The sequence below is a fragment of the Vanessa tameamea genome, chromosome 11 (assembly GCF_037043105.1).
Source record: "Vanessa tameamea isolate UH-Manoa-2023 chromosome 11, ilVanTame1 primary haplotype, whole genome shotgun sequence".
Lineage (NCBI taxonomy): Eukaryota > Metazoa > Arthropoda > Insecta > Lepidoptera > Nymphalidae > Vanessa > Vanessa tameamea.
In genome coordinates, this window is record NC_087319.1 from 6,496,310 (window position 1) to 6,511,352 (window position 15,043).

The 15,043-nt window shown below is 30.0% G+C and overlaps 2 protein-coding genes across 2 annotated transcripts in view; both read right to left on the reverse strand.

The window, feature by feature from the left end:
- The window catches only part of LOC113395166 (uncharacterized), a 399,509-nt gene that overhangs the window by 196,174 nt on the left and 188,292 nt on the right, over positions 1 to 15,043 (reverse strand). The gene's annotated exons all lie outside the window — the stretch shown is intronic.
- LOC113400846 (uncharacterized) overlaps positions 1 to 15,043 on the reverse strand; it is a 95,588-nt gene that overhangs the window by 8,156 nt on the left and 72,389 nt on the right. Inside the window, exons 2-5 of the mRNA XM_064216286.1 lie at positions 8,779 to 9,678; positions 8,330 to 8,442; positions 7,915 to 8,107; positions 6,093 to 6,152 (exon numbers count right to left, since the gene is read on the reverse strand). Coding sequence (XP_064072356.1) covers positions 6,093 to 6,152; positions 7,915 to 8,107; positions 8,330 to 8,442; positions 8,779 to 9,610 — 1,198 coding nt within the window. The 5' untranslated portion in view covers positions 9,611 to 9,678. The remainder of the gene's footprint in view (positions 1 to 6,092; positions 6,153 to 7,914; positions 8,108 to 8,329; positions 8,443 to 8,778; positions 9,679 to 15,043) is intronic.

The following is a 15,043-nucleotide window of genomic DNA, read 5'->3' on the forward strand; positions in this document are numbered from 1 at the left end:
GTTTTATAATCAATTTTGTTCGGACAAACGTGAATGTTACCAATTTATGAAATAATTGGTACCTCTGTTAATGCCGGTATCTTTGTAGTTCATGTTATTAGGTTTTTTTATATAGCTCAGCAACGGTTTAAATGATAAAATCCCTATGTCTTTTTGTATTCGTTTATAGGAAGACCACAATCATCACGGTGATACATTTGCCAGTATTCATGACTAGTAGGGAGTAACTACCGTCCAGTGACATTTGTACTGGAAGAAAAAAAAAATGCTCGTACACCACCGTACACGTGATAGAAGTGAAACTTCTTAAAGAAATACACAACGTATGCTTACGTCCTGTTCATGTGTAACGAAGATAATATAACGCGTAACGTAACGCGTAACGTTATAACGCGCGCATGCGCGAACTTATCTCATTCGATCGCTTTGTGTCGTAGTGATATACGTCGCTCTCTTTTGCTCAACTTCCAAAGCATCGAATTATATAGCTCTCTTTCTTTTTTTAGGCTACTTCATATCTTTCTTCTCTCTCATGTAATGAAAAATAACTATGAGGCATCCTTAATGTTTTACTGTCGATCTTGTCTACCTATCGATTATCGAATCACCGATTAAAACGATTTAACTTCAATAATTTCTTACACCACCAATGAAACAACGACCTAGAATGTTATGTCCCTTTAAATGAACTAGCTCACTCAAAACATATATTATATTGTATATAGATCAGCATCAATAGATGCTTTGCGGTATAATAATTAATAATTGGGTACACAAAGCCTTATTAACGTTGAGTTTATTTCGTAAGAAATCAAATAATGCAGATTTTCAATTGACGAAACGTTACGTCCAAATTTAAGTGACGTCTTGATCATTTACAAATAGAACGGAAATCATTTATAGGAAACAAAACAAAAACTGCTTTAATAACTTTAACAAAATTCAGATTAACGTCGTCATTCTTAATAAAACATTTCTTTTTGAGTACAATAAAGCAATCGTACTAAAAAATAAATTATAATAAAACTGTTTATACGAATCCTTTGTAAAAATTTTACAAAGGATTCGTATAAACAAAATATGGAATATGACATTTAAAGTTAAAATTAACAATCCTAATATCATCTACAGTTAGTTGAGATTTTTCATTGGAAGTAAAATAAAACAGTTTTGCTGTAAAGATATAATTCGAGATTCAATTTCATTATCTTGTCAAAAAAGAGAGTCGAATTTCAAACGCTTAAAATCCGAGATTGCTAGTGATCTCGTTTAAGGTGAACGCACACTTATAACAATATCTTTTAATATTATTTTTATTTAAACATTGATATTGTCAAAGTTTAATTTTTAACAAATTATTTGTTTTTAAAATGAAGATATAGTATATTTGGATTGACTTATTATCAGAAGATTTTTTTTCCATTTGTTTATGGATTATATATTTCAATGTAAATGATAAATAAATGCAATAATGTTACATACATACATACAGTATTCAAATATGTTTATTCAAACAGACACTAACCATTTAGAATCACCAGATGAAGTATAACTAATAATATACTTTAGTGTGACACTTTTTTTTGTTTGCCTCGAGTTTGCGCTGCTTACGAAATAGCCTTTGATAACTCAGTTTGCTACAATATTATAAAAGATAAACTGGAAGGTATTTTAATTCAATTAAAATCATGTTACGATGAGTTTTATTATTAAATTCTTTAGTCGTTGAGAATGTTTAATGCAAAATATGTATTAATTGAATATACACTTATTAAATGTATTCTTAGTATAATAATTAGTACGTTTACAGGTAGCTTTTTCACTTTTATGATGTTGATATATATTTTAAGTCTTCTTGGTATTCTACGTGGTATATCTAAGTATACAAACATTACTACCTTCTAACTTACCATAGTTGTGTTCCTGTTTGAACCAGACACGAGGGACATGACATCTTAGTTTCCAAGGTTGACGATATTAAAAAACTGAGTTCTGAGTTCAAATTCAGTTAAGTCTTTCTTTTTTTGTTTAATATTTCGAATACAAATGCCACCAACGATTATTCACATGCCTTGAATATTAAGAAAATATAATTTATTTTTTAATTTCATAGTACGATTTATATTTTGAGAAATTACTGCTTTAAATATATTAAGCCATTATTAATTATAAAATCTGACTAAGGGAATGGGTTATCACAATAACACTTTCTATTTAAAGTGAGACCTCTACCTTATTATACAAGTCAGTAATTTTAAAGGTCTTTTCAATCACAAATCATATATCATGTACTTGGTCCGGAATGTTGGTCCCTTTGGTGACTCATCCGTCTTGCCAACTAATTTAATACTACGGGTTTCAAATCATTTTAATATATGCATATCAAATTATTATATATATTCGTTTGATAAGAATTAGCAGTAAAGTATTTTCATTTAATTTTTTTTTTTGTGATATAACTCACTTGCCTTTATTAGGTCAACGTAGAAGCGAGCAAATTGTCGGTGGGTATTTTACAAGCTTGGCCGCTGTCAAAATTATGACAGACGAACTTTGAACGATTTATAGATGCCTAAAATATCAACAGAAAAGTCTGTGGGATACGTGTGCTTTCCGCAGATAAATTACAAATTGTATATAACTGTATATTAATTTATATCATATATTAGTTTACTTTAATTTATATATTGATAAATTAGTATTTTTAAATACCTTTTTTTTTTAAATGTAACTAAGTAAAAGCTTAAAATGACCCGTCCAATATCAGGGCGCGCAGGTAATGTATTTTATATATTTTTATCCGTAATACATACGGAGGTAAATTAATTTTAATTACGAGCCTGGATGTCGTTAATCTTACGTAGCTCATTAATAATTCATTAATTGAAAAAGGACGAGGACGTTTTTCTGTGTTTACGTAGTGTTATTTAGCTTGAGATTTTAAAAAAGCATTCTATATATACACTGTAACTTACGTTTAACTTACCATATTTTGAAAAAATTGATTCTTATAAAACACTATTTTCGCCCACTGCTTTGCCCACATGTGAGGGTCGCAGGATACTGTACCCTATATATTTTTCTTGCGTATGAAAATATTAAATGTATGAAATATCATGATGAACGATTGAGTTGTTCAGACATCAAAATGTAAAAAAAAAATAAACTAAATTATTAATTTATAATATTATTTGCTTCTCCCAATTTTGGCAAATAAAATATATGTACACACATCTATCTAATATTCATTTAATATTACTGCGATTTCCAGCTGAGTGAAGGCACATCTCACTCAACCCGTGGGTGTCGTAAGCCAACGTACTCGTCGTTAATCAACAAACCGTGCGGTGTCAACCAAACCGACTGTAAAAAAAATTCTTGCATTTTTACGAAACAAATTGCCCCGACCTAGGATTAACTGGGATCTTTCTTTCTCTATGTTATCAAAATTTTGTCGCAACATAATTAACTAACGTATCGCATACATATAAACGAGATTGATTATTTCTGAAATTGAATAATTTCTGTTATACATAATTTGTTAATTTCAGACGATAACTTGAATGTAAACAAATAAAGTTATGTAATAACGGTTGCTACGCGAAACTTGTAACCAACGTCTTAACTGAGATTATGTTATAGATACAGTATTTATAACAGTAATATGTAAATAATGTTAAACATAATAACTAATTACGAAAATTGCAGGGCTATTTAAGTTTTAAATCATTCTAATCGTACCGTTTTTGACTTCAATACTGTGTCACAATTTTGTAATTAGGAATGATTTATATATTTTGTCTTTGAATTATGTGTATGCATTTAATATTCAAATTAATTTTAAGGAGCTATGGAGAAATGTCAAATTAAAAATAAAAGGAAACAGTGGATAAAGGAAAATGAAATAGCACAAACGTGAGTCTGGTTGAGATGCAAATATATTTTATACTAGCAACCCGACCCGGCTTCGCACGGATTTAATTTATTAATACAGAAAATTATATGATATAAAATAGTTTTTACCATATAGCACTCGGGAATAATTTAAAAATCTACTAATGACAAAAATATTAGAAATGGATCATTAGTTACTTTTTTGTAAAATTTGTTTGTTGTATTTAAGGGGTTACCTTAAATACAAACAAACAAATTTTACAGCTTTATAATATTGTTATATATATATTAATTAAACATAAAAAAGACACAACATCATAGCTACCAAGATATGTAGGACATTGGCGATGTAAGGATTGGTTAATATTTCTTACAAAGGCAATGTAACCCAACCGATCGTCCGGCTACCTATATTAAAATAAAATACTAGTAAAAATACTAGCAAAAGTTGAAAATGTAGCCAAAGCTATATAATGTAGCTCTATTCGAAAGACACATTTTTTTATTTCAACATTTTTTCCAACGACTTTAAAGATATTCAAATTTAGAATGACGATTTGGTTTGCAAAGCATTTCAAAGGTTTAAAGTTTCGACTGTGTAAGATTTATTACAATATATTTAAGATTCGTAAATGTAAGAAGGGTAAGATAATAAGAAACATCAAAGGCTAAGAAAGTAATGCTCTATAAAATGAAGGAAGTGTGTGGAAGGTACAGTATAGATTACAGAAGAGAAAGTGCCAGGAAATTCCGTTAAAGTAAGCTAAAATAGGTAACCATACAATCTATTTTAGTACTCTGTTTAAGAATGGTCGAATATATAAAGTCCAAAAGCGAATATACAACCTTTTTATTAGTAAAATACACAATAGCTCGTCCCGGTATACACACTACAAGCGTGTAATAATGATTTTGTTCAAACAATTTTAAATGTACTTAATGATTATAAAACCTATCTAACGATTCGCTATGTGTTTATTTGCATCGAAATGATTTTTTATTATTTTCTCTCAGTTCGTTCAAGTTCATTGAAAACAGTTTTCGGACATATGGATAAACGGACAGAACAAAATTGTATGGTTTCCGTTTATGTATCTGGCTACGGTACGATGAAAATTAAATTAACTCCCTAATGGGATTGCAGTGTTAGAGTTAAATTTTCCCGTTCCTAATTATAAATCTTACAAAGTTAAAACTTCATATAATTGTTCTTTAGACTACAAAGACTAATACTTGAAATTGGACTCCTAAACATTCATAAGGGATGAATGAAAACAAAGGAATTAAGGAATATATTGCGGAAGTAGACATTTTCGAAATTCTTCGTTTTCTGAACTATAAAGCCTCGAACCTTGAAAACCAGGACTTGTAGGTACCGGCTTGAAAGTTAATTTAGCTCTAATGAACGTTTACATCACCAACAGGCGTCAAACATCAAAGTTCGACTTAATCAAATACTTATTTTAAATTCTTATACTGATAGGTCTTAGTCAAAAGTTAGTAAGGATTTTTTCTTCGTTACATAGACAACTTTGTAACCTTACAAAAATTAACAAACGAAAGGGAGTAAAGAGACCGTTAATATTCTATACAAATCAGAAGAGAATCAGAAGAGAGTGCATTATACATGTTCACCTTATAAGTACCAATATTTTATAATTCTTTATTACGGTTTCAATGGTGACACTGACTTTCAGGATTAATTCATAATTGTTATATTTTAAATAGTCTATATTTGTTAAACTACCAATATCTAAGGAAGAACATGACCAGCTATAACCCTGCGGCCTGTTTGCTAAACTACTTTCCTTAAATTAAATAAAAAAATACTATTTACAATAATTAGAATAAATTTCACTTTACTTTTATATATGTAATTATGTACAAGTTTCAGTATATGTAATTATGTCAAGATTTATTATGTATATATTTAATGCTATCAATTATTTTTCAGAGTTAAGAAATAATAATTATCGGAGCATAAAAAAAAAAAGTTTCAGCATATCTTACGATATCTTAGTATAAATCCAAAATTTTTATTTGTCCTTATTATCTGCTTGTAAACCAGACTAATTTAAAATAATATCACCTCGGTTGAGGCCATCCTCTTTTATTTACATTAAACCCGTAGTGTCAATTCTTAATTTTAAGAAACAGAAGCTATAATTTTCTTTAATTACACACATATTCATACTTACCCATAATTAACATGATCACCGGCAAAGTTGAAAGACAGGCCAGGAATACGGTCATGACAACTGTAACAAAAACAAATTACTTATAATAATTATCCAACTACAGCGAAAAGCATATAATATTATTGCTATTGTTTCTTTTCAGCTTTAAATTGACTGTGTTGGTACGAAAGATTTTCAACTAACGTGGAAATTTAATATAGTTCCAGATAAGAACAAAAATGTATATGCCGTATACAAAAATTAATCGTAAATGAAGCAGTCATTCGATTAACTAGAGTCTATACCGGCTATTAATAAAAATACTTATGGTGTATTATTTATGGTTAATGCATAGATTGAAATGTTACTTCTCGTCCATGTTGTGATTTTAACGTATGAAGAATTTCCCTTATCATGTAAAAGCTATTGTAACGCACTAAAATCCTTCTCCTATTCCACAAAATGTTATTATCGATCACTTGAATCGTGTTCTTCAATCATTAAAACCACGGAGCGCTCCTCTAAAGAATATTGTCCTTCACGAGTAAAACCCGAATTTTAATTTAACAGCCCTTTTTCATTTTGATTTGAGATATATACATAATACTGTCCACTGAACTATAAGTCTAAAATCCACTCCTAAAAAATGCGTAGAATAAAAAAAATTTTGTTGAACTATTGATTTTGACTTTCAGATATGCCAAGGTATAATGGATTAAGTCACGTAATCTCTAGCATACTAGAATCACGATGCGGAGGCTTAGAAACACTGGAACTACTTTCATCATGGATAGAACTCTTACTTATTTTGAAGGGATAAGATTTACCTTGGAAGGCAAAACACATTTTTATTAGTACCAAATAGCTTTACTTTCACTACTATGAGAAGCCAATTTAATTTTTATACGAGACTTTTTAAGTACTTTTAGGACTTGACACCAACTTGCACCAAAATGCATTTTTTCATTTGCAAATTATGCAGATGCAGTTGATCGACAAATGCTCGCTGCATATGGACCGTTGCCAGAGTAAGAAGGAATTATTGAAATAATACAATTTAAAATAAAAAAAAGGTTAACCATGCAAATTATTATTCATTCATTATAGGGGATAACAGTAAAGTTTAAATAGAAGCAATAAAGGTTGGTAGGAACTATTCAACTTCAAAGCCGTGATTCCAAAGTATTTCCGGTATTCGCGGAAATTAAAACAAACTACCAACCGCTCATATAACGAACACGTCAAGTTTTTAAAAATGTAGATTAGATTTTATATGACAAGTTGTTAGAAACATATACATATTTATATTATATGATCGCAAATACAATAACAAATTAGATTAGGGTATTTTAGATTGATTTATTTTTCACGAGATGTTTTGTCTTTGGTTCGAAAATAATGTACTGATAATTCTACTTCCATTACTTTAGTATGTATGTATGCGGACGTGTATGTGATTTATCGTGATTTTTAATGACACAGCATTCCATAATACAATATAAATACGGCAAACAAGCAATTACATTAATTTTCTAGAAAGACTACTATTAATTTAATTAGCATAAAGCAATAAAGCGAATTTTATTTTATTTTTTCCGAGAAAAGTTGAAAGAATTTGATTTCAGTAAAATCGAATGTGTTATAATAAAACGGAAATTAAATGATATTATTTAATATATTAACTACTATTTTTTCCAGACAAGCTAATTTTAAGTTACTGCAGACGACATACGAAACATTGTGAAACCATATTCTCAGGATTGACTTTTAAATCAATTGACAGTTCGTGAACTTAAAAACGATTGCGAATTAATTTAATTATATTAGTATGTTAATAACTTACTTGTTCTATTCATAATCTTGGCAGCTCTGCAAATGAAGTCAATTGTACCTGTTGCCTCCATATTTGCATCTTTGAGCTGATAAGCAACAGAACCGTAAGTCGTAAGACCAACTCCCAGCCCCAGACCCAGACCACTTCTTTCGGTGTATTTAGCATGTTCTCCGCATAGTCTTCGTTGCTCATCCCCAGATACCTTTATTGCCAGATAACAAAATATTTGCTGTTAATTATGTAACTTTAAAATTGAACTTTTTTTTCTTAATTTCATACGATTCATTTAAAGTTTCCAGTCCATAAAACACAATAAGTAAAAGTAGAGTTTGTTGTTTTCATTCAATCAAATAAATAATATAAATGTTTTTTTTTAAATGTTCCTTCTACCAAGTATTTTAAAAAAGTATACTACATAACATACTTGACTAACAGAACTGGATGCTCGTCGTGAACCAGTGTCAGATAAAGCTGTTGCTCCACTTTGCCGACCACCCATCGATGCTCGATATGGGGACACACTCCGTCCTCTAGTACCTATAATGTGAAACGTGTTATCAAAAAGCGAAACTTATCCAGTAATTAGACGATAGACTATTGAACGAAAGATTGTTGGTTTAAATCTGGTGCTAAATTTGAGGTTTTAATTAATCTCGTCTGTCAACGAGATGAAGCAACGTATTAAAATAAGCTCCAAAGTTTCTGCTTAAACAGAAGGCTTTTACTTTGATGATACAGTTACGGGTTGTACACTTACTTTTCTGAATTTTTGTTTAAAAAACAGACTAAAAAGCGTTTTTAATTATTCAGAAAACACAATTTCTTCAATTCTTGATGGATTTATAGTACAAGTTAAAATTAATATTAACTCACAGGCACATTGACTATCTTCACTCGCCCGTCGTTCTCTAGACACCAAGGGCTCTTGAAATGTTAGTGTGAGACTTCCTCTGGGGCTGATTCCTCTAGCTGCTTCCACGTCACCAGTGACTAGACTTCCTCTCGCACTCCTCTCTGAAGGAGCAATACTCCCTCTTGGACTTCTTTGTGAATCTGGAATTAAGGAACCCCTTGGACTTCTGTTTAAATCGGGAAGTTCTTTTTTTATCGTATCTGGAATTATACTTCCTCTAGGACTAGTTCGAGGACTTGGTCCTAGTTCTTTTTGAGCCCGAGCAGGGTCAATTTGTATATTGGCAACAGAATGTCGCGGACTACGTCCAACATCTGGAACTAAAGAATTTCTTGGTTGATTCCATGATGTTCCGTCTGGAACCAAGCTTCTTCTAGGACTCCTGGCTGATATATCAGGAGTTAAACTATTTCTTGGACTTCTATTAAAATCTTGAGGATTTAAGCTTAATCTTGATCCGTAAGATTGTTCTACGCTTAAATTATTTCTAGCCGGTGCCAAAGTATTTCTAGTTAATGCTGTTTCTGGCGTAATGGAATTTCTTGCTGATCTTGTCTCTGGTACAAGGGAGTGACGGGGGCTTCGATGATATATTTCCAGTGCTGCATCTGGTGCCAAACTCGCTCTAGGGCTTCTTTGAGGTGTTTGTTCTAGTTCATCGTCAGTTTCGGTTGTTGCCAAAGAAGCCCGACGAGAAGATTGAGCTGAAGGTCTTGGAGATCTAGTTTGAGGAGAAGTTGCAGCACTGCGAGACGCTCGGCGTCGACGTGAAGAAGATGTTCTGTGCAACATTTTTGTAACTTTCGTAAACTTCAAATGTTGCTAAATTTACTTTGTTGGAAATATGCTCTTTGAGGAATCTGTAACAAAAGCGTAAATAAATGTAAATAGAGCACATAATTTACACAGTAACAGAAACAAAATCATGAAAGTCGATCTCATTTAAACTTGAAAAGAATTTATATTCAGTTTCGATGTTTACAGATTTATAAAGAAAGTTCTTAAGCCACTTCTAAGGCCACAATTTAAGTTCTTGGTTTACAAGCGCAACCAATAAATCTAAATTATACTTGAAAAACTTCGCTCTTGAGGTAATCGCCCTTAATTTAACGCGAATTCCATCAGGAGCACGTCGAATGTTAGAAGATTTTTTTATTGTTCGAACGCTAAACGTGACTTGAATTTTAATATATTTTATAATTAATTTTTGAACAAAATAAAACGAGTACTAATATATTTTTTTATAAATATTTTTTATTTAAGACAGCTTGAGATGATTAAATAATTAAAACTCATTTGCTAATTTTTTTATTGTCTAGTAGAGAACCTATAAAAAAAATATTTAAAAAAAAAAACCGTTAAAAAGGTATTTGTTGGAATGCATTTAAAATAGCAATGGCAAAATTATTTTGGTACCTTCTTAACATTATCGTTTAAACAGTATCGACCTAATTCTGAAAATTTATATCTTCATTACAATTCACCAGATACAGAAAAAGCACTACATTTTCGGCCTCACAGTAACAGTTTTTTAATAGCGCACCATAAATCTTTTTCCCCTGATGTTTTAGGGCCGGTACAAATTGAAACGCGACCGCTTTAAGAAAATCTGTATTCCATTTGTAAAGAAAGATAGAACGGTTATTTCTGATTAAACTTCCATGTCAGAAGTCGTGGAAAGGCCTCTCGTACTTTTTTCTCTTGCAGAAACAGATTCGCATATAGTTTAGGCATAAACTTAAAGAAATAAGTCTATCGTGCAAAAATAATAAATTTTTCAAAATAACATTTATTTTTACTTCATTAACAAACAATAACCATTATGCTAATCTTATTAATGGTTGTTATTAGCAAATAATACATATTCCTCAATATTAAAATGTTGATTTGATTTGATTTGAATAACATGTAACCAATTGTAATACGTCAAACACTATTCCCAAAAGTAGTTGATTTTACATGCGCAATTGCAACAAAAGTATTACAGTCGTGAATCATAAAATTCGTTATCAAGCTAATTACAATATTTACGATACTAGTTACTACTAAAATTATTTCTTAGTTATTTTAACTGGGTCTGCAAACAGCAGTTACTATTTGGCAGTGGAAGTTTTTTTTTTTTATTATATATCATCTTCGATTCTTACTTAGTCAAATTAATGACATTAAATATTTTAAAATAGTCTCTAAGAGAACTTGTGTTTTTTAGGAAAGTTTTTTACGATACATTAATATTAGGCCGTCCGTTTTAGAGCAGCGTCATGGAGGCAAGTCCGTTTAACGTTTTCAAACATTATTATACCTGTACCCTTAGTACGAGTTTGACAGATAAGTTCAAGTAATTTACTTTCGGTATTCTTTTCATACAAATCCTATCAGCGCCCCAAGCGTAAACGCAGAGGAACTAAAATCGGTAGTAAGAGTTTTTACAATTAACGTTATCGAGTTTGAAGCCGAAATAACTGGCGGTTTTCGACATTTTGGTAGTACGAGTAACACTTTTGACAGATTTACGCATGTAAATTGCATCCTAACATAAATAATAATTGTGTAAAAAAAATTAATTTAACTGTCATAATGTCATTAAATTGCTTATAGCAGAGAACTAAATATTAAAACAAAAGATATCATTGTGATATGTACATATATTGTTTAAATGAGTACTTATTTTCAAAAACAATAAAAATACTTTACTTTTTTTTTATATTCATTGATTTATTGCAGTTGAGAATGCTTTGAAGATATGATGGGGATCATGCATAGTATTATTAATTAACTATTATTCTTTAGTGTAATCATTTTAAAATAAAATAAATTTATTTTTCAGGCTATCAGTGTACCAATCCTTTATTTGGATGAGATACGCTATTAATGATGATTTGGTGCAGACAACATCCAAAAAACAAGTGACCATGCATTGAACTGCAATCTACATAATTTCCTATTTATTTAATTCAAACAATAAATATACTAAAAAATGGATTTGTCTCTTTATTGAATATATGGTTCCTGTTATTTTATAAAATGATATTGAATTAAGAATGATTTAAAAATACATACATATAGGTATATAAATACTATTCACTATTGTGATTTGTTATGAATACTCTAATAAATAATCAACTTCAAAGACACTCTTATTGTTTAGTAAAATACTATGTTGTTGTTATTTATACTTTTTCAATAATTGGGTATATTAAAACAGACAATTAAAACTATTAACTCTTTATTGTTTAATTGAAATAAAAAGTTTATGTACATATGTAGTACATATAATTATATTTTAGGAATAATAAAACACAAGTTATGAAATAATTATTATTTGTTTTAAATATATTAAAGTATATTTTTTCCAAAGGTTCTTGAAGTTATAGATGTAGCGTCACACTGGAAAATGCAGCATTGATGTATATATTTATAGTAGTGTCTAAGTTTGTATTTCTTCTTTGGAACTGTAATCACAAACAATATTTTTTTATTAAAACATTCACAAACATATAAAATAATCATGATCATAGAATAATTATAATCTAATAATAGAAATATTAGGTCTATTTATTTAATGATAATTAGATATGCAGATGAGCCGAGATGGCCCAGTGGTTAGAACGCGTGCATCTTGACCGATGATTTCGGGTTCAAACCTAGGCAAGCACCACTGAATTTTCATGTGCTTAATTTGTGTTTATAATTCATCTCGTGCTCGGCGGTGAAGGAAAACATCGTGAGGAAACCTGCATGTGTCTAATTTCAACGAAATTCTGCCACATGTGTATTCCACTAACCCGCATTGGAGCAGCGTGGTGGAATATGCTCCAAAACCTTCTCCTCAAAGGGAGAGGAGGCCTTTAGCCCAGCAGTGGGAGATTTACAGGCTGCTAATGTAGATATGCATATTATTATAATATACTGAAACGCAAACATCATTTGGGTATTATCAATTTAACATAATAATTTAAACATAAGTTTGAATTGGTTAAGTTTGATTTATTATAACGCGAAGTAAGCTATTTAGTTTCAAATTAAACTTTGTAAACAAATTAGAACAACATTTGAAATATGTATAAGTATATCAACGTAAAATTGTAAGGAAATTAAATTTACAATACTTGTAGGTTAGGTTAGTTACAGTTTAACTCAAATTCCTCTATATTGAAAACAATATACACTGTTTATAATTATTTAAAACGTTTCTACTCTCTATTATAAATTTACGGTCCTTACAATTATAACGGATCGTATTGTATATTAAGCATAATAATAAATTTATGTTTACATACCTCTTGATGAATTTTATAATAATTTCAAACTCCGATAAATTAATCTTTAAGCCAATCATGTTTCAATGTAATTTCTTCTTTTTTCACCACTACTAAAAACACTTACAAATTAATACATTCACTGTTTTTATTTCTTTTAATAAAATAAACATTGTAAAATAAGATAATATAACCTTCAAAATTTTAGAGACAATATTTGCGACAAATGTCAAATACAATAAATATGGCCGAATATATTTTTCTCACCTTTTTTTGCGCGTGTAAGTGAGATGGACATATAAATTGTGGTGTAGTCTATTTCGAGTAGCTCGACGGTTATCATGGTTTTATCGCAAAAGTGTAATGTCAAACTCATACTACCGAATACAAATACTTCGTAAACGTTTTATGATGTATTTATTTCAATCAGCAAGATGAAGTATTGAAACTCATACTAGGGGTACAGGTGTTTACTAATAACAGATTATTAGACAAAGTCTATCGTGAACTAAATCACATGTTACATTTTGTGTTACGGAGGAGCAGGATGCCGAACAGTTGGGTTCGGGGATTGATCCGACATTTGGAAGACTATGTAGGCGTGCAATGGAGATATTCACAAAATAAAACGTATTTAATATCGTCTAATCACTGTATTGATTGATTATATAATCGTACACCACAATAATATCAAAAGATTACAATAATGCATCTCGATTAAGAGCAAATGGGTTTGCAAGCAACCATCACATTCGAGGCGCTTGTCAAAACATAACGACTCGCGTTGCCATGACACTTACAACTCCATTCGGGGTGACCCGGTCTTAAAAGTAAATCAGCCATCAAGCATTAATGCCAACTACTCGATTTCTTAATTATCCAAATCAACAACCAAAGTAACCGCGCCCCGTTATATATATATATACATAATAAAGTGAAACCAAAACAATGAACAGTCTTTTGTTAGCAGAAGAACAAACAGATTTAAAGTACTTATGTATTTTTAATACATACATAGAGTATTAAATCCATTTTTAATTGGTTCTAACTATTAGTTGTAAAAACATATTTGAATAAAATATATTTTGATCTTAACTTGAATTTTGTCAATATAATTGCTACACATATAAGTCAGAAGATATACTGTACGTTATTTTCGAAATATTTCAGTTCCGTGAACATGACATGAGTCCCTTAATATCGATAAAGAGCCTTATCAAGCCCAAACTTAAACAAACTGGATTTCCCTCCAATGTAAAATATATTAAATCGTTCAACATTGTTCTGAGTAGATATTACATTGTTTGAAATAAATCTTACGTACTTTTTTTTTCATGTATACACAAGTCCGTTGAAATAAGTTTACTTTTCAAATGTTGGAAAAGAGTAACTACAGTTTTTTGCTGGTTCTTCTCGGTAGAATCTATTTACATTCCGAAACGGAAACTGAAAATGATGATTCAAAAGTGCTTCTAAAGACTACTTGAATAGAATATAATTTTGATTTTAATGAATTAATAAAAAAACTTGAAGTTATTTTCGTTGAATTTCCGTTAATTTATTGATGAATCAGGATGTGTTTATTTGGTCATAATAGTAAAATAGGTTATTGTTGTAGAGTCTACGTTACCTACCGATGCTAGCTTTACGTTTAACTTCTGCAATATTGAGGTTCAAATATGTACTTAAACATTTTTGATAAATATTCGATATTTAATTTATTATATAATCCAAGCGTTTTACTAAGATTTCATATAAATAATCTGAGTAAAACATTTACATTTTTCATAATTTAATGCAAATGTCACATATGTAGTTCTAGTTCAGCTTAAAGCTGATCACCATCGAAAAAAAATAATTTTATCATTATTATCAAAGGTTATTTGTAAATAAACAATTTTAATGAAATTTCTCATCTAAATAAGTTAAAAATATAAAGTTATTCGGTTTTATAAGATTAACGAAA